We start from the raw sequence: 20930 nt of genomic DNA on the forward strand, positions 1-20930 counted from the left end.
CCAACCTGAATGGATGCCTGTCTAGATCTGGTAATAACTAATAATGAGGAACTTATCTCAAACATTAAAGTAAGAGAACACTTGGGAAATAGTGACCATAACATGGTTTCATTTGAGATTAATTCCAAAAAGCAAATGGGTAACTGCTCTACCAAAATACTTAATTTCAGAAGGGCAAACTTGGACAGGCTAAGGTCCACCATGGAATGTACAGACTGGGATGGATTGTTCTCTGGTTTAAACACAGAGGACAAATGGAATACCTTTAAGCACATATTGCAAAGTTACACATCCCAATATATACCTATGAGAAACAAATACAAAAGAAACAAATCAAAACCAATGTGGCTTACCTTGAAAGTAAAACAGGAAATAAGAAATAAACAATTGGCATTTAAGCATTATAAAAGCGAGGGGTCGGTAGTATCATTTATGGCATACAAAGATGCCAACAAAGCCTGCGAAAAGGAGATTAAAATGGCTAAACTAGAAAATGAGAAACTTATTGCCAAGGAAAGTAAAACCAATCCCAAGAAATGTTTCAAATATGTGAATGGAAAAAAGTTAAAGGTAGAGAATGTTGGTACATTATTATCTGAAACTGGAAATTTGGTTAGTGAGGACATTTTAAGTGCTTTTTTTTCTTCTGTTTATAGCAAGGAAGAACCAATGACGGAGCCCCTGCTGGCTAATTGTAAGGAACCATGGCAGCAAACATGGGATTGGCTGACACAAGAAAAAGTGCTCAAGCAATTAAATACTGTTAAGGTAGACAAGGCCCCTGGACCGGATGGTATACACCTTAGGGTACTGAAGGAGCTAAGCCTAATTCTGGCCCAACCATTATTACTAATCTTTAGGGATTCTTTCAACTCGGGCATAGTTCCATTAGATTGGCGCAAGGCAGATGTTGTGCCCATATTTAAAAAGGGATCAAAATCTCAACCGGGCAATTACAGGCCAGTAAGCTTAAGCATCGGTAGTAGGGAAATTATTTGAAGGGTTGCTAAAGGTATACATTCACCCATAATCCAATTAATAGTAGTCAACATGGATTTGTGAAAGACCGGTCTTGTCAAACCAACCTATTAGCATTCTATGAAGAAGTCAGTAAAAATATAGACCTAAATGTCTGTATGTGGATCAGAAATTGGCTAAAAGATAGAATGCAGAGGGTTGTTGTGAATGGATGTTTCTCAGCCTGTACGCAGTTATTAAGTGGAGTGCCTCAGGGGTCTGTCCTCGGTCCTCTTCTTTTTATTTTATTTATAAATGATCTCCCAAGCTGCATTGAGAGCTATGTAACAGTTTTTGCTGATGACACAATATTAGGCCAGGTAATTCAGACTCATCTTGATGTTTCTTCATTGCAGGAAGATCTAGACAGAGTTGGGGACTGGGCGTGCAAGTGGCAGATGAGGTTCAATATAGAGAAATGCAAAGTTATGCATTATGGTAAAAATAATAAAAATGCAACCTATTCTTTAAATGGAATATCCTTGGGGGAAACTACCAGTGAGAAGGATTTAGAAATAACGGTTGACAACAGACTTGACAACAGTGCGCAATGCCAGCAAGCAGCTGCGAGGGCCAATAAGGTTTTGGCATGCATAAAAAGAGGTATTGACTCAAGGGAGGAGGATATCATCTTGCCTCTTTACAGGTCATTGGTAAGACCTCACCTTGAATATGTGGTACAATTCTGGGCAACGGTCCTCAAAAAGGACATTATGGGCTACGAAATTAATAAGGGGTTTGGGGGATATGCAGGGCCAATATAAAGAGCTCTTCGGTGACCTGTTCATTAACAGAAATATACAAAGAACAAGAGGTCACCCTCTGAGACTGGAAGAGCGCAGGTTTCATAGATGACAAAGGAAGGGATTCTTCACAGTGAGGACAATTAAGGTATGGAATTCACTTCCAAGGGAGGTAGTGTTATCCAATACATTAGATACCTTCAAAAGGGGCTTCGATATTTTCTTAGAAAGTCATGATATACAGGGATATAAATAGAATAACATTAATATTTTAGAGCTTCTTGATCCAAGGAGAAATCTGATTGCCTCTCGGAGTCAGGAAGTTAAGAGGGTTAAGGCAGTGCTGGAAAATAACGGTGGCTACACAAACTATTGACACATTGGGCCCAATTTGGGCATTTCCACTTGGGGGTACACTCACTACTTTACATTGTAGCAGAGTGTCATTTCTTCAGTGTTGTCAAATGAAAAGATAAAATATTTACAAACATGTGAGATACTGTATATATATATGAATATTGTTATTGCATTTTTTTGTCCAATTTTGCTGTGTTAACCACACTTATAAAAAGTAGCACACCAAAATTGGACAAACAAATTCAATAACATATCAACATCATGTCAAGTCAGCCAGTACATGCTAGAACATGGGCATGATAGGAGTGTGATTGCTGTTAACAATCATATATATTTAATACAGCAATCACACTCCTATCATGCACAAGCAGCCAATACATACACATCACTTACAGTCTCCCTGTGCCCTGCCCCCCTACTTACACATCTATGCTATCACACACACTCATTCATTCAGATACTAATCATTCATAGATACTCATTCATGCTCTCATTCACAGATACTCATTCATTCCCGCAATCCCACATACCCGTTCAAACACCCTCCCCCACCCCTTACCTGAACTGCAGATCCATGCGAGCAACTTCTTTTGTCCTCCCAGGAAAAGCAGGAACGGAGCAGAGTGCACATGCACAAGGTCAGAAAGAAAGGCAAGGTTCGGTACACAGTTGACACAGGAACAGGAATAAACGTAAAGTGTGATAACCCAGAGTGACTCTTTGAACGGACACTGCAACAATGGGACTGAAGGTTTAAATAAGAACAACGGCGGGAAAACAATTAACCAATAATAACGTAAATAGATGTGCGGTGTCAGCGTGTGCTACATCCGCGACCTGGCAGGCGTGCCATGCGCACATCATCTTGTGGAGAGGACGTGCACGCGTCAGCCGGCAGACACGGTAGGTGTGACAAGAGTCTTGTGACGTAAAGGCATGTGACTATGTTGGGTTTCTGCTTCCCATAAGGTAAGCTGCAGGGCCTCTGCAGGAGTAAACATTAATCCTTCCCTGCATCCGGGGACATAATTTGTCCTGGGACCAGGACATCTGGTCACCCTATACTAGGGTGGCTGACCCATCCCTAAGGCTAGGTTTCCATTTGTTTTTTTTTTTGCTAAAAACGCCCATAAAAACGCCAATAGCGCCACCTGGCGTTTTTTTTGTGGAAAAACGCAGCAGCCAGATGTTAGCTGTTCTTCAATAGGAAATCGCAAAATGCCATTTCCACTTGGCGTTTTTCTGTCTGGCGTTTTTCTGTCTGGCGTTTTTTCAGTCCTCTTTGGCGTTTTTCTGCTTTTTTGGGCTCTGTGGCAGTTTTTCAAAATCGCAGCATGTTCACACTCTGGCGTTTTTTGCAAGGAAATCATGGCGTTTTTCTCCAATAGAAGTCTATGGGAGAGAAAAAACGCCATGAAAAAGCCATGTGGGTTTATTGTCTTGGCGTTTTTTATGGCGTTTTTTCCACAGTTACAATGCAGAGGATGGACCCAGTATCTGCGTGTCCTACGAGAAATAGGCTGAAAACAAACAGTTTCACACAAAACAAAGTCCTGGACTGGTTCATATTGAATTTTACACCATTTGGAACAAACATGCCATTACAAACAAACATACCCGACGCATCAACTGGATCCTGCGTGCCAAAAGCAACAGCAAACAATTTGCACCATCATTTGGGGCCAATCTTCCCAGAGGAGCAGACATTCGAAATAAAGCATGCCTTACAAACCACAGAAAAGAGACAAAAGGGTCTACCAAGTAAATGACATCAGGAGAGGGCAGATACTTGCCATTTATCCTAATCCCTTTTAGCTGGGTGAAACTTCTAACTTGTAAAGGCTGGAAAAACTGCCTAAGGTCAAAAAAAGCAATTTCCACAGAAAGGCTAAAACGCCAGAAAAAACTCCAGAAAAAACGCCAAAACGCAGGTAAATGCAGTGGCAGTTTTCCTGGCGTTTTTCATCAAGAAAAAAACACCGGACAAAAACCCAAGTGGAAACCTAGCCTAACAGTGACACTTTTACCACTTTTGTAATACACCCTAACTGCCTCTAGATTGTAGGCTTGTTTGATCAGGGTCCTCCTCACCTGTTGTTTTTGTAAGTCAAATTGTTATGTTATATATTACTTGTTAAGTCCTGTTTACCCATTGTACAGCACTGTGGAATATGATGGCACTATTTAAAATAATAAATAATATTAATAGCAATAGTGTTTGGTGCAGTTGGTTGTAGGGGTTAGGCTAGAGTTGAGGTATAGTGTTAGTGATTTATGATCATGATGATCAGATTATGTCACTGGATAATGATTTAGAGTTACTAATCAGTGATCGCAGAGCTGTCACTGATCAGGGAAGGGTGTGTGTGACATAATGACCCTATTGGCCAGGGGTGATCTGATCAAGTCCAGTTTTAACCTTGGAGGTCCACTTTTCCTGCTATGCACCCTCTGAATAATGAAAGGCTACGAAGGAATGGACATCATTAGCATTACCATAAAAAATGTGTTAAAGTATATAAAGAAAAATATAGTTTTGAGTGGAACTTCCGCTTTAATACATCAGTTGAAGTCAGAATAAAAGAAAAATGAACAGTAAATTTCAAGTGTCTTAGTCCCAAAGGAAAATATAAAAGCGATAGTCTGGTCTGGATTTATTACGTTAAAATTATTGATTTTTGTTAAACATAATTATATGACTTACCGTGCATGTATTTACCTATAAACAAAGAGTAACAAATTGCTTAAACCGCTATTAATACACTATTTAGGCAAAGCAATCTGTGTTACACGAGCAAAATCTCGCACTTGCCCAGACGCGACCCACATCAACGTAACTTCCGCCCTTCTTCCGTATTTTAGGAGGTAGGAAAACATCTTATGCAAGTTATTACTGAAGAATGGTGCTAAAATATTATAATCTGTCTGGTTAAGGGGGACTTTTCATGTGAGCTAAGGTAAGGACTAACGTTTTTGTTATGTTTATTATTCAAAGTCGTAGGTCTATGACGCTTAAATATGTAAACAAAAAGCAAAACATTGTTCTAACAAATGATCTTCCGGTGTACTGTAACATACACAATGTAAGAATATGTTCTGTCTCTGTCACAAATGATCATCTGCTTCTGGTTCGTTGAAATAGTTTAAGCTGTTAATTTGTACCTTTTGTGAAACAGTTGTGTTTTACTGCGTGTTTCTGCTTGTAATAATAACTAAACGTATATCTTTCTTAATATAACAATGTTATTACATTGCATTTTGGAAATATGCAGTGTTTCTCTTTAGGGCGTTGTCATTGAATACAGGGACATCACAAGCACTGAAATGCACCCCATTAAATTAATGCTTTGGCTTTTGCATGCATGCAGATGTATAAAGGGATTTCTCTCTGCGTTTGCTTTCAGCTATTTGTGTAGTGTGCATGTCAGCTAAGCCTAAAGTCCCAGCAGGAGAGAGCCTACAGTTAATGGCATGTGGTTGCAGTATCCTGAAAGTAAAACACTAGGATGTAGTATGTGAACACTAACACACTTTAACTTACTAACTTGCAAACTTATTCTAATACCACACACACACCTATATCCCTCCTGCCTGTCGCAATTATGCCCACCCTGACGGTTTAGTTCCATATATTGACACACACACGTTAACACCGTTCACAAACGTACCAAGGTTTTTGCCATATTAAGTACCATATTTCTTTTTTTGTTTGTTTAACCAAGGTCTCCTTTTTCATGATTGATGGACCCACACATAATAGGCATACATTTTTTTTCAGGACAAATAATGGAAACCATGGAAACACGCACAACATAAAAACCATTAGTGCCAGTATGTAAAAAAAGATAAAACAGGATCATGTTTTGCAATTTCTTTAGCATTCCTTTTACACAGCAGATGCTAATATTGAACAATGATGCAATACATGTTTTCTGACATCCCCTGATTATAGTAATATCCAATGTACATAATGTTTAATGTAATCCCTTACATATTATCTTATACTGTACTGACGGGGGGAAAACTTTCCATATTGGTCTCTTCAGTACCAAGAGTTTTTAGTAAATACTTAAATTGTTGGTGCGATTATAAATAAGAGATATTTGTTTGCCATTTTTACCGTATGTCAGTTTAATCAGGATTCCCCCTTTCTCTGCCTGATAAGTAGGGCTATTTAAAACTGTACAAACACACAAAAAATAATTGACTGCTAGTATGAAAACTAAATTACATTTTTAAATTTTTATTTTTATTTTTTTTTGCAGTTTTACTCAGGAATGTTCTACACAGTGGGCCAGCAGTGGCTGTAATAAATGGGCTTAGAAACCTTCCACAAGATTAAAACGTAACCTTTTATAAAATGTCTAAACCAACTCCTAACTCGATAAAGAAATAGGTAGATATCCGTAATCACTTAACACTGAGGTCGACACTACTGTCAACACAACACTCAAAACATCTCTATACGTCTAAACATCGTAATGATGGTCCACGCTAGCCTTGGGTGCTGACCAACTCTCTTTGTGTGGGGAAAAAATCTTCGTATTCCACGAATTCCGTTCTTGTGTTCGGTTAATGTTCGTGTACATTCTTTGTGTTCGTTTTTACGGGGTTAACACGGTACGCAGCAGCTCTTCAATGGTTGATGTCAGACGAGCCCCTTGCTGGCGCTCAATAGAGTCACTTGTACGAACTTTTAAAATCCTGACAGCGAAACTCGGCCTGGGGTCTCCCTGCTTCAGGACTGAAAGGTCGGTGCGAGTGACTGTATTTGTCGCTAGCAGGGAGATCCTCTGGTATCAACCAATGAAGGAGCTCCCTGCCAGCGACCAATAGAGTCGCTTGGAGGTTCCAGGAGTTAAAGGTCTGTGCAAGCCACTGTATTGGTCACCTGCAGGTGCCTCTTTTGGCATCAACCAATAAAGGGCATAAAATTAATATTTGGGCTGCTGAAAGTTAGGGGAGGTGATGGTTAATTTAGGGGCAGTTATGGCTGGTTGATGGGGTCTTTAGGGTTAATTTAGGGGCAGTTATAGTTGGCTGATTGGGTCTTTAGGGTTAATTAAGGGGCAGTTATGGTTGATGGGGGGGTCTTTAGGGTTAATTTAGGGGCAGTTATGGTTGATGGGGTCTTTAGGGTTAATTTAAGGGCAGTTATGGTTGATGGGGTCTTTAGGGTTAATTTAATGCTGAGGACTGAGAGTTTAATTTAATAAGGTAAACTTAAGATGCAGTTAGAGGTACAGGGGTGCAAACTAAAGGCAATCTAAATCCTGGGTGCAGTGAAGATTAATCCTGTATTTATTTATAAAAGTGTTGTCTGTGAATCTATGAGGGCACTATGGCATATCTGGGGGGTATGTGGCATATCTGGGGAGGATGGACGTGCGTCCTACCGGACTTCAATGTGTGGCCCGCGTGAGCAAGGCCATGCTGGCCCTGATCACGGTGCAGCACGGTGTGTGCAAGCCAGCCGCCTAATAAAATTAAAGCGGCCGGCGTGCACACGTGAACGTTGGTCGGCCGGCCCACGGACCGGGCCACCGCGTGCGCTGGCAGACCAACGTTCACGTGGTGTGGCCGCAAGGTGAGGTGGTAAGACTCTGGCCATTTTAATTTTTTTAGGCGCTTGGCTTGCACACACCGTGCTGCTGAGTGGCTCACAGAAGAGTTCCTCGTGTCGGAGGAGAGCGGGAAAAAAAGAAAAGCGAAAATGTAAGTATTAAAAAAATAAAAAAATAAAATTGTTAGGGGTTCGAGGAAAGTGGACCTATATTTAAGGGCGAGGGGGGAATTCCCTTGGGACATCATTATTTTCAACGACAAAAATTAAAACTGTTAAATAAAAAAAAATTCTGGCTCCTAGATTCAAAACAAAGCCCTGGTTTAGCCCACTATTCTGGCAAAGTACTGCAATATTCGATGGGTCCTAGTGCTAAACTCTGCCTACTGAATTACTAATAAACGAAAACTAAACATTAAATCTAAACACGGAACAGAGATAAAGACATACCTTTTAGACTGCAGACTGAGACAAACCTAACAAACAGGTGGGGCACAACTTATAAAGGAAACAGAAGCTGAAACCAAGATCAGGACCGACCTTCAAGAATCAGAAGCTAATGGCAGAGCATAAGGAAATCCAGGAGTTGATTATAACAAACAAGCATAAAGCATAACACTGAAGGAAATGTAGCTAGACAGAGAAACTGTAGCAAAAAATGAAAAACCAGAGATAAGCAGCTCTGCAGCCTAGATAGGACCTGACAGATATACTTGACAGATATACTTCATTCTTCCTCTGTTAACCATGGTTACCTGCAAAGAAACACATGCTGACGTCATGGCTTTGCACAAAAAGGGCTTCACAGGCAAAGATATTGCAGCTACTAAGATTGCACCTAAAAGAAAGCACTAATCAGATCCTCAAGAACTTCAAGAATAGAGGTTCAAATGTCGTAAAGAATGTGTTGGAGCGCCAAGCTGCGCATGGGGAGGTTGAAACTGGTTGAGGGAGAGCTTAAAAGTAAATGAGACACGTCCTTGTTTTCATATCCATGAAGTGTTTTACATATTTGTTATCCAAATCAGTGTGTGTATGTTTCTGTGTGTGTGTATGTATATATATATATATATATATATATATATATATATATATTATAAAGACATTTTTTTTTGTTTTTGAAGGATATGGAGACTTCTAAATCATCCACAATGCAGGTTAGCTTTGTGTGTCAGCGATGCAGTCAACCTCTAAAGCTTGATACCTCCTTCAAAATCTTGGATAAGGTTACAGTTATGGAGCTTACAGGTAAAATAATAGCATTATATCATACATGCAATTCAGGTCAAAAATGTAGGGAGTGATGATGCATTCTAGTTCACTTGCAGGCTAAGAAAAGTGTTTTGTTTTTTGTTGTCAGAGCCATGTTAATGCAAGTTTTAGTGAGGTAAAGTGTCTATAATTACTGTATCCTACCAGTACCAAACAAAATGTCTTATTACAGCTCCATTGGTGACCACTGCAGCAGTGAAACCTAGAGACATACAGGAAGAGGACACGCATATAGAAGTGAGTATGTAACCAACATCTTCATTTCATAAATTTTATTTAGCATCTCCTTTTGAAGAAAAACAATATATTCTATGTAGAACCTTTGTATTATTTTCCATCTTATGAGATATGTATATTTCTAAATTGTAATAGTTCAACTAGGTTTAAATATGTTTATCCGCTTCCAATATGCAAGATTATTATAAATAGCAATGAATCATTGTGTATGTAGTATTAAAAATAAATGTGTATATAAATGTAATTCAGTGCCGGAGACACCAAACATCTTGTGTTTTTACTTTTATAACTACTTTTATTGATTTTTTTTTTTTTAATTTCTTTTAAGGAAACATTTGTCGAGAGCAAGCTAGATGGAGTATCCCGAAGACTTATCCCACCTGTTAGGTACATCTGTGATGTTTGTACTGAGGACAAAAATTATTTGCAGGTTACTGACCAAATGTATATTCTTTGGGTTTATTTCAATATATTGTCTTCCAATGATTGAATGTGAGTATATTCTTTGTGTATTTAATTTTCTGTAGCACACAGGAGAGAGCACGTTGCCTATCCAGCTAGGGCATGAAGTTACAAAACCCCTTGAACATTACTCTCAAGCACTGTAGACACTAAAATTTGTCAGGGTGGGCTCCCACTGTGCAGGGGATTTGTTGCTATTTATTGCTAGGGGCTGTTTGAACTGGATTTATGTTTGTTGTTTACTGCCTGCCTTCTTCTGAGGAAGGACAACTATCAGAAAAAGCTTTCTTCTTTCCTGTGAAACAGGTTAATAAGCTGATTGGGGTACTTAAAGCAGCCCTGGAGATGGAAGGTTAGAAACTTCTATTTACAAGAATCAGATAGAAAAAGCTTTTGCGGGTTATGAAGCTCTTTAACACCTCACTTTAGAAACCGTGGAAAAATTCAGAGATCGAGCTTATGGTTTTCACAAGGGCGACTTGATCATTTCCCTTTGCAGGTGAAGTATCCGAGTTTCGTGCTGCACCAAAGATTACAACTCCAGTGGCTAGGGCTAAAACAAAAAGAAAATTATGCCATTGGAGTATACATCTCACTTCTCTGATTCCTTATATAGAAAATTAAAAAAAGCCAAAAATGGCTTTTGAGGCAACTATGGCTATATTAAAACCTAGAATTGCAGCTGCTTCACTCTTTGTATCGGTTAAAAAGATGATTTTGCTGCAGATGCAAAGGAGAAAATAACCTTTGTTGACAGTTTCTTGTGCAACACAGCTATTGAGTCAGTTTGAATGGCTTCCAGAGTTGCGACTTTTTCTGTTGTGCCTAGAAGAGCTCTGTGGTTAAACTAATGGGCCAGAGATAATACTCCTAAACGTTATGTGTGAAGTTCCCTTTGCAGAAAATACCTTTTTGGAAATGAGTTGTAGACACTGTTTGAAGGAGCTTTAGCTCATAAATATTACTACCTAAAAGAAACCCGCTTCTGCATTTGTATCCCGCTGACCTGCTTTGTGTACTTTACTTGGCTATCCCTGACTACCTACTGTGTACCGACTTTGGCTATATCTAATATATATCTATATTTGACTACCCACTAACTGGCTGTGACTTACTTCCTATCCTGTGTTCCTGGATACCTGCCGGCTGTACAAAGCCTGGTATACTGGGACTACCTGTTTAGTGTACCTACCTTGTACATCTACTATCTGCAGGTATCTGGCTTTCCGTCGGTTGCTTTGCCTCACTACCACTCTACCGTGTTAGCCTTTAAATGAGCTCCCACTCTATCGAGATCATTGAAGTCCTTGGTTCTCGGGAGGTCAACCTATGAGTAGTTTTATCAGAGTGAATAACTCACATGGTGTGTGCTCCTTGGGTTTATATGATGATTCATGAATGTATTCATAAGGAGGTTTTGAACCCAGTCTCTGTTTTTGAGGGAGTCATATATTCTTTCTTATTTGTGGTCCCAAAGGCAACAACATAATTTGCTAAAAAAAGGAGCCCTTAAAGTCCAAGTTGGAGATTCTCATCCAGGGAGGCTATCTAGCCACACTGCATAGTCGGGATGCAATCCTGCATGTTCCAATCCTAAAGGAGTCTCTGGGAAGTATGTGTTAGTTGCAATCCCTACAGATGCAGCATTTTTTTTTATTTTTAGGATTTTGTGTTTCAGCCTCTCCCTTTTGTGTCAGCCCTATGTATCTTCACCAAGCTCTTTTTAGAAGGAGAGGTAGCCTTAAGAAGCTTGTATAAGGATAGTCCCTCATTTAGATGAGTGGTTAGAATGGGAAATACCATCTCTTCAGCCATATTTGGACAACTATGAACCATCTACAGAAGTTGGGATGAACAATAAACCTACATAAGTCCTATTTAAGGCCTTTATTCTCAGTCCAAGAATCATAGATGCTGCCTGGTCTTCATGAAAAACCTATTTTACATCCAAATTCAACCTATATGGTTTCTGAGTGCTGAGGAAACTTGGGGTGTAGCCAGACACCTGAATGCGACACGTGTTTCTGTGGGTCAGAGCCTGGAATTCATGCTACGTGATTAAGCTAGGTTGTTTAACTGCATTCAGACAATTGATTGCATATAAATCTCAACCTGCAACAGACTGGAATAAATCATGGAGCACTTTTGTTGATTGAGCAGTATTGTGCAACCAGCCCCATAATCTGAGAGATTGTTGAGGAGAAATGAAGGTCCCCTGCTCTTAGCGTTATACTGGCAGGGCTGATAGTACACATTTAGGCTGGTTAGTCTGGAAAGAAAATATAGGCCAGAGAGGGCTCCAGTTGGGAACTAGGCTTTTATTTTTTATTTATTTTTTTTAAAGAAATTTTCTTTTGTTCACTTGTAAATAAAGTTACAATTTGATGTCCCCGAGCCTTATTGCCAGGACCATGACTTATCGGACCTCGGATAAATAGAGGTTTGCCACTATCTGTATATAAACTACATGACCAAAAGTTAAATGGATACCCCTCCTAATCAATTGGTTATGTGTTTCAGCCAACACTCATTGCTAACAGATGGATAAAATCAAGCACATAGGCATGGCATCTCCATTAACAAACATTGACGGTAGACAAAACATAGCACTGTCCTAGCATGCCACCTTTTGGTAAGTCAATGTTAAATGTCTGTCATGCTAGATCTGTCCCAGTACACTGTAAGTGGAATAATTAGCCAGCTCAGCCACAAAGTGCTAGATGATGCACACTCACGTAGGGGGGCTGCTTATTTAACTTGGCTTGTAAAAATCGCCTCTGTAGCATCACTCACTTCCAGAGGCAGTTTGGAACTCTGTAGCAACATCAGTGATCTGAGGATTAGGGCTAGGCCCGTTAGTTCCAGTGAAGGAAGGAAGTAATGTTTATGGTACAGCATACAAATATATTTAAACAAACATCCAAGTTTGTGGCACCAGTTGAGCCCGGACATTAACCCAATTGAATATCTTTGAGATGAATGGGAATTGTCAGGCCTTCTCACCTAACATCAGTGCCCTGACCTGACAAATGCTCTTTTGCCTGAATGGGCACAAATCCCCACAGACACACTCCGAAATATGGTGGAGGCTGCTAAAGCCACACGGGGTCATGGTTTTGGAATGTGATTTACTACAGGCTCATATAGGTGTGATGGTTAGGTGAAAACAGGAGAAAAGTATAGTTAAAATGATATACTTTTGGGGGGTGTGTGTGTATGTATTGTGACGAAATAACCCTTAGGCTAGGTTTCCACTTGGGTTTTTTTCTTGATGAAAAACGCCAGGAAAACTGCCACTGCATTTACCTGCGTTTTGGCGTTTTTTCTGGTGTTTTAGCCTTTCTGTGGAAATTGCTTTTTTTGACCGTAGGCAGTTTTTCCAGCCTTTACAAGTTAGAAGTTTCACCCAGCTAAAAGGGATTAGGATAAATGGCAAGTATCTGCCCTCTCCTGATGTCATTTACTTGGTAGACCCTTTTGTCTCTTTTCTGTGGTTTGTAAGGCATGCTTTATTCCGAATGTCTGCTCCTCTGGGAAGATTGGCCCCAAATGATGGTGCAAATTGTTTGCTGTTGCTTTTGGCACGCAGGATCCAGTTGATGCGTCGGGTATGTTTGTTTGTAATGGCATGTTTGTTCCAAATGGTGTAAAATTCAATATGAACCAGTCCAGGACTTTGTTTTGTGTGAAACTGTTTGTTTCCAGCCTATTTCTCGTAGGACACACAGATACTGGGTCCATCCTCTGCATTGTAACTGTGGAAAAAACGCCATAAAAAACGCCAAGGCAATAAACCCACATGGCTTTTTCATGGCGTTTTTTCTCTCCCATAGACTTCTATTGGAGAAAAACGCCAAGATTTCCTTGCAAAAAACGCGTGTCAACATGCTGCGATTTTGAAAAACTGCCACAGAGCCCAAAAAAGCAGAAAAACGCCAAAGAGGACTGAAAAAACGCCAAACAGAAAAACGCCAAGTGGAAATGGCATTTTGCGATTTCCTATTGAAGAACAGCTAACATCTGGCTGCAGCCGTTTTTCACTAAAAAAACGCCAGGTGGCGCTATTGGCGTTTTTATGGGCGTTTTTAGCAAAAAAAAAACAAGTGGAAATCTAGCCTTAACTTGGTATTCTGTCCAGGAATCTTTGCTCATGCACAGTCTTCCAGGTTGCAGACACAGCTCAGACACAAGGAGGGTTCAATAAAAGGGCTGGTGCCTGTTTTTTATTTTTTAAGACAGGTACAACAAAACAAATCAAAAACAAAATCCTTGCTCTTATGAGCGCTAACTAAACAAAGTTCTCCAACCTAACTGCGGTTGGACGGATTATCTGTTACCAACAAAACCAGGCTGCATGTAATAGCAGCAATCCATAATATAGCAGCTCTCTCCCTCTCTCTCAGGGAGCCAAATGATCACTCTCTGCTCAGATCCAGAAGCTATTTAACTGCCTCTCCCATTAATTAGTGAAAACGGGTACTGATGAGAGTATGCTGGAATCTCCATACTTGATTCCCACCTGCTGTTCCTTTGCTGCTCATAAACTGTGGAGGGACCCAAAATTCACAATTAACATGGAAGCAATAATTCCAAACTTCTCCCTGGGGCTGGTTTAAAAAAAAAAAAAAAAAATACTGAGGGTAACCACCCTGCAAAATATAAGGGGATATATATATATGCTCTCCCTCCATTATTATCCCATGCCTTCTCTCACAGTATATATAATATATATATATATATATATATATATATATATATATATATATATATAGGGCTAGCCATGTTAGTCCAGTAGTGTATATTATATTATTATATTATTAATTACATTATTAATGTATCCATTTTGGAGGATGAGCATTGTTTAACTCCCTCATGTCTGGTGACATACCAGGTACGCCATGCTCAAGTGGGCTCAGCGGTTCTGTGACACTCTCCTCGAGTGCAGCGTTCACCCCTTTAATGCCGCAGTCAATACCTGTTTTTGTACGGGGGTCTGCCAGGAAGACTAGCAAAAAAAAAAGCCCCATCAAGCCCTTTGATCACTATAATGGGTTCAGCAAGAGAGCTGTAGTAACTCCCAGAGATCACCCACATGTATCCTCCTGTTGTCCCCGGAATCACTTTCGGCACCAGTCAGCATGCGCACCTTGGAACCCTGCTATGTGTACCCAATAAGTAGACACAACTACCTTGAACTGAGTACAGCAGGAATGAACAGTTTATTGTTGTAAAACATAGACTGATATAGCCAAAGAACGTCATTAACATAAATCAACATTGATAAACAGGTACATGTAGACAACCCAACCTTTAATCCCCTTTAGCTACTGAATATCCCCCTGGTAGCCATCCTGTTAATGGGATTAGTTTAACAATGGAGTTCCTGTCTGTTTGGCAGCCAGGCTGGAGCCATCTCTGACTACCTTTGGGGCCTTGTATGACCGGTCATTCTGTCATATATCTCCCCTTTTAAAAAGAAGACTGAACTGGGGCCAGACCCCAACCGGGTCTGCATCCAGTTCAGTCGGGGAGCACAGCTCCGTCGCTCCTAGAGTTGTGGATGCAGGGGGCTGGCAAAGGGCACCTGTCCCACTAACCAGTCCTGGGGTGCACTTAGAGACTGGGGAGTTCGGGTCCCAGACGAGGACAACAGTCCCACTCGCCAGGGCAGGGAGACAGGGTCCATAATCTGCGGGTAGCAGGCTTGCTTTCAGTCCTCTCCAGGGGCCCCAGTGATGGACAGTTCCGTCACAAACTCCATCACATATCTCCTTTTTCTGGGGGAGACTGACGTCTGACCCCACACAGTTTGACTCCGAAGTCAGTCTGTATATCTGGACCACAACTGCCAGCCACAAATTGGTACTCCTCAAAACAATTTAACAAAAGAGCAGTACTCAACCGCCTGCCCTCCGCCTCTCCCGAAAAATATAACTGCCGCTAGTGAGAATTGACAATTGCACCTTCTCTCTGGAGTCTTCTCAGCCGCTGGGGAGATGACAGGGTGGCGAGGGCCCCTTCAATCCAGGGTTGGGGATCCGAGCCAGCTGTCCAGCAATTCTGGGGACCACAGGTGGCAACCACAGTCTCATCCACCTGGATGGGATACATGTTCCCCAGTGCTGGTTTTGTACCATCCTCTGGTGGAGGGACGTCTGATGAGGGGGGACAGAGGCCAGCTCTACTCTGACCTGGAGAAAGCTCTTCTGTAGGGTTTGCGGGCACCTCCAGTGCTGGTAGAGAGGGGCCGTCCTGCCTCTCTCCTATTGCCAGTATTTTGGCTGCGGTGGTCTGAGCGGGCACTGCGGGAGCGTCATGGTCAGACTCAGGAAGAAGGGGGAGGGGTGGGCAGAGACCAGCATCACTCTGCCCTGTTGCCAGCGCTTCTGCTGGGGAGTGTGGATCTGGGCCAACTGCCCAACATTCTGGGGACCCAGGTGTGGAGACCGCAGTCCCATCAACCACCACAGTCTCAGGGGCTGCCTGACTGGACCCTACAAGGTTGCTGTGGTCAGGCTCGGGAAACAGGGAAAGGAGCAGGCAGATGCCAGCGGCACTCTGCCCCGATGGCAGCTCTTCTGCTGGGTGGGTGCTTGTGGAGACCGCAGTGCCAGCTACTACACCCACAAAACTTTCTTCATTTTGCTGGGAAGGGAAGCCAATTGCAAGCCCTCCCGGACCAACATCCTCAGATGTAAAATCAATTAAATCCACAGTCTCTGGATCTGGTTGTGGTGTACAGTCACATAGTTCCGCTATCGGATCTGGGTTAGCTGTCCAGTAACCCTGTGACTCAGGGGCAGAGACCGCAGTCCCCTCCACCCCTCCTGGGTCAACATCGTCAGGTGACCACTCAGTAAAATCCATGGTCACTGGGGCATACTGTTGCACATGGTCGAACAACTCTTGATATGCCTGTTCCAGTTCCCATTCTTGTGTGACCAAATAATCCAGGTCAGCACACAGCTCAGGCACGTATGGGATATCCTCCGCCCTTCGCTCCTGGACGTCTCCCCCCCGACACTCCGATGCACTACCGAAGTCGGGATCTTTTTCTATAATTTCCAATAATAATCCCGGGCCGCCGAAGCCATTGCCCTCTGTGAGACCTTTTATCTTCCAGCCCCAGGCACAGCTGTGCTGCGTACCACCGCAGAGCCCGAAATCCATCGTCCAACCTCAGCTCTGTCTGGACCAGCACCTCCAGCTGAGCCACCCATTCCTCTTTGGGCTGCTTCCCCAAGAACGGCATCCGCAACTTCCGCTGGAGCCAAAACCTTTCCATTCTCTTTCCTGGAGATAGATCCCGGTGCAAAGGAAGTGTCCCTCAGACTAGGACGCAATCCCGCCGCTTGCCACCAATATAACGGGTTCACCAAGAGAGCTGTAGTAACGCCCAGAGATCACCCACATGTATCCTCCTGTTGTCCCCGGAATCACTTCCAGCACCAGTCAGCATGCGCACCTTGGAACCCTGCTATGTGTACCCAGTAAGTAGACACAACTACCTTGAACTGAGTACAGCAGGAATGAACAGTTTATTGTTGTAAAACATAGACTGATATAGCCAAAGAACTTCATTAACATAAATCAACATTGATAAACGGGTACATGTAGACAACCCAACCTTTAATCCCCTTTAGCTACTGAATATCCCCCTGGTAGCCATCCTGTTAATGGGATTAGTTTAACAATGGAGTTCCTGCCTGTTTGGCAGCCAGGCTGGAGCCATCTCTGACTACCTTGGGGCCTTGTATGACAGGTCATTCTGTCACAATCACTCCTATAGGATTGATCAGAGACTCCTCCCTGCAATCGCTGGTTTACCGGCCAGAGGCAGCTTCAGGGACAGGGAGAAAGGTTTCTTCATGTGGAGACCAACCCTCCCCTGCTGCCCAATTGCTCCATTAAGAGCAATCGTTAAGTGTTAACCGCTTCAATGCAGGATTAATATTTGAGTATCAGCATTGAAAGAGTTTAAAAAAAAAAAAAATTAAAAAAACAGCTCTGACCTGAAAGTTAAGAGTGCTTTGAGGTCAATTGCTGTCATTTTAGCAGTTAAAAAGTGGGCTGATGATCAGATCACTCCTGGCCAATAGGAGTGATCTGAGCATTATGGAATCCCCTGGATGACCCTACCCTAGAAAGAGAGAAGGGTCAACTAAGGTAATAATGACACACACACACACACACTCACACTCACACACACACAAATTACTAATAATAATAATAAAAAAAACAATTATTACTTGATCATTTGTCGGTGACATTTTAAGTCACTGATTATTGATCTGTCTCGCTGATCAATGTCAGTGGCCTAAACTTGTCGCTTACAAGTGATCTATTCGTATAAAAGAAGAAAAAAAGTTTAAAAATTGAAATGTGCATGTTACAGTTGTGATTCCACAATATGTGAGGAACATGACTTATCTATGCATGTGGGGTATTGCTGTACGCCCCGGAGGCGGGGGGGGGGTGTTACGGAACTGAAATCAAGACCTATTTTGTTCTTTCACGTATCCACTAAATAATGGTAAAACTGCAAAGTGGATGTGAAAATTTTTTTTCCTTTATATTGGAAGGCACTGGTTTTGGAAAAGCTGTCTAGTTTAGTTTTTGTGTCTCAAATGAGATGAGGACCCAGCAAACTGTCACAATTCCATGTTTGAAAACAGTAATGCTCATGTTCCAGTTTTGAACCTGCAGTGCCAAAGAGACATACCCTACCCATGTATATGGGGTATTCCAGTACTCTGGTGTTTCTGAATACAAATCACAAGTTGTTTCAGTAAATGGTTAAATCAAAGGTGTTAAAATGCCTTAGAATACTTTGGGATGTCAACTTTCAAAAAAGATATACTGTTTAGCAGTTTTTCTTTTTCTGGCCGCTTTTGGGGCCCAACATACCACATTTAACCCCTTAAGGACCTGGCTCATTTTTTCTTTTTGTACCCTGTGGGACCGAGGCTGTTTTAACACTTTTGTGGTGCTTGTGTTCAGCTGTAATTTTCTCCCATTTAGTGTACCCACACAAGTTATATATTGTTTTTTTCAGGACAAGATGGGCTTTCTTCAGATACCATTATTTTGATCATATCATCTTATTTACTATTAAAAAAAAAACATGGTGAAAAATTGAAAAAAAAAAACACATTTTATGACTTTTTACTTGAAAAATCTTTTACTCACCTAAAAAAGCAAGTAAAAAAACTAGCTAAATAGATTCTACTACTTGTCCTGAGTTTAGAAATACCCAATGTTTTTATGTTTTTTTGCTGTTTTTTGTAAGTTATATGCGTTTTATGATTTCCAAACCTTTTTTAACAAATCCGGTCATTCTGCCTCCATCTTCTCTTTGGAATATCTTTGAAGCCGGTTAACTCAATTTAACCCATTCAAACCATATATTTTTGAAAATTAGACGCCCCAGGGTATTTCAAATGCTGTTATTTTAACCCTTTCCATGCACCAATTATACAACCACACTTTGTCAAACTTTGAAATAGTAATTTTTTTTTTCACACAAATTGTACTTTAGTTATAGATATACAGGTTCTGGTATATGTCACTGTCAAACAACACCCCAATGTGTGCTCAGGAACATCTCCTGAGTGCAGTGATAACCCACATGCATGGGTTTGTCGTGTTGTTTGAGATTTAAAATGCCACATTCGGGAAGTGCGCTTTTTTTTCTCCATTTTGGTCAGTCTGTACCTATGCCCTATCTTTGAGCTCGGCCACTCCAATTTACTCCATCAAGCCATTTTTTTTATATTGGACACCCCTTGGGTATTTGAAGTGCTTTTATTTTAACTCTTTCTATGTTGAGATTTTTGAGAAATTTTAGCACTTGCTCAAAATAATAAACTTTATTTTTTTATATTTTTTTACACATTTTGCTGGTACTGGATGGTTCCTCTGGTGACATCACTGCATAATTATTTTTAAATGTTAGCACGTTTTATTTTTTTTTTATTTTTTTTTCCATTTTTTTTTTTTATTATTATTTTTTGAATATTTTACTAATCACATTGTGATTAGAAAGCTGGGCTCCATTGACTTGCATGGTTGAATGCAGTATCTGTATTCAACCTGCAAGTGAAGCCAGAGTTCTCTAGAGGGTCTGGAGATCATCTAGCAAACTTGTTTTTTTTACAGGGCGGCCGCCATCTTGCTGATGGTGAAGATCACTGGCAGTGGCGGCTGTGACCGCTCTCCGGAGCGGTCACAGCCCGTCTTGAGGTAAGTGTTTGGTGTCCCTGAATGCCTCCTGATTGAGGCATTCCAGCGACACCATTTAAGTTTAGGAGGTGTATGGCGGATGTTGACGCCCTGGGGAGGGGCCAGACATGGCCCCCGATGCCGATCTCGGCGTTGCTGAATGCCTCGACACCGAGGCCTTACAGCAACGCCGTTTAAGCGAAGAAAGTGATCGTTGATCACTTTCTAAGCTTATTTAATTTAGTGACGGTTCAGGACCGTCAAAGGTCGTTAAGTGACCGTTTTTCCGTGACGGTCCTGACCCGGCAAAGGTCGCGAAGGGGTTAAATAGAATCTTTGTTTAGAAGATGCGCGTCATTCATATTTAACCCTATAAGTATCCAAAAACAGGATAAATACCTAAATACACTTTTTTATATATAGTTTTTATAGATGAAACTGTGAAAATATCCCCCCCAACTTTCCCCACATTTTTAGATATTTTTCATGTTATATAATGGTTTATATATACAGTGGGCCAAAAAAGTATTAAGTCAGCCACCAATTGTGAGAGGCCTGTAATTTTCACCATAGGTACACTTCAACTATGAGAGACAGAATGGGGGGGGAAAGAATACAGGAAATCACATTGTAGGATTTGTAATTAATTAATTGGTAAATTCCTCGGTAAAATAAGTATTTGGTCACCTACAAACAAGCAAGATATCTGGCTCTCACAGACCTATAACATCTTCTTTAAGAGTCTCCTCTGTCCTCCACTCGTTACCTGTATTTATGGCACCTGTTTGAACTTGTTATCAGTATAAAAGACACCTGTCCACAACAGTCACACTCCAAACCCCACTATGGCCAAGACCAAAGAGCTGTCGAAGGACACCAGAAACAAAATTGTAGACCTGCACCAGGCTGGGAAGACTGAATCTGCAACAGGCAAGCAGCTTGGTCTGAAGAAATCAACTGTGGGAGCAATTATTCGAAAATGGAAGGCATACAGGACCACTGATAATCTCCCTCGATCTGGGGCTCCACGCAAGATCTCACCTCGTGGTGTCAAAATG

At 41.3% G+C, this 20930-nt stretch overlaps 1 protein-coding gene and 1 long non-coding RNA gene across 3 annotated transcripts in view; both read left to right on the forward strand.

The window, feature by feature from the left end:
- Positions 1-719: 719 nt before the first annotated feature.
- Positions 720-1471, forward strand: LOC128471946 (uncharacterized). Its single transcript, XR_008346135.1, has 2 exons — positions 720-768; positions 1374-1471. It is a non-coding gene; the product is annotated as an uncharacterized LOC128471946 (long non-coding RNA).
- Positions 1472-4945: 3474 nt separating this feature from the next.
- BECN1 (beclin 1) overlaps positions 4946-20930 on the forward strand; it is a 28606-nt gene continuing 12621 nt past the window's right edge. For both annotated transcript variants that reach the window (XM_053453930.1, XM_053453931.1), the window contains exons 1-4: positions 4946-5074; positions 8805-8928; positions 9125-9189; positions 9518-9576. In XM_053453930.1, the coding sequence (XP_053309905.1) occupies positions 8808-8928; positions 9125-9189; positions 9518-9576 (245 nt within the window). In that variant the 5' untranslated portion in view covers positions 4946-5074; positions 8805-8807. The remainder of the gene's footprint in view (positions 5075-8804; positions 8929-9124; positions 9190-9517; positions 9577-20930) is intronic.

Source organism: Spea bombifrons, chromosome 13, assembly GCF_027358695.1.
Source record: "Spea bombifrons isolate aSpeBom1 chromosome 13, aSpeBom1.2.pri, whole genome shotgun sequence".
In the NCBI taxonomy this organism is placed as follows: domain Eukaryota; kingdom Metazoa; phylum Chordata; class Amphibia; order Anura; family Pelobatidae; genus Spea; species Spea bombifrons.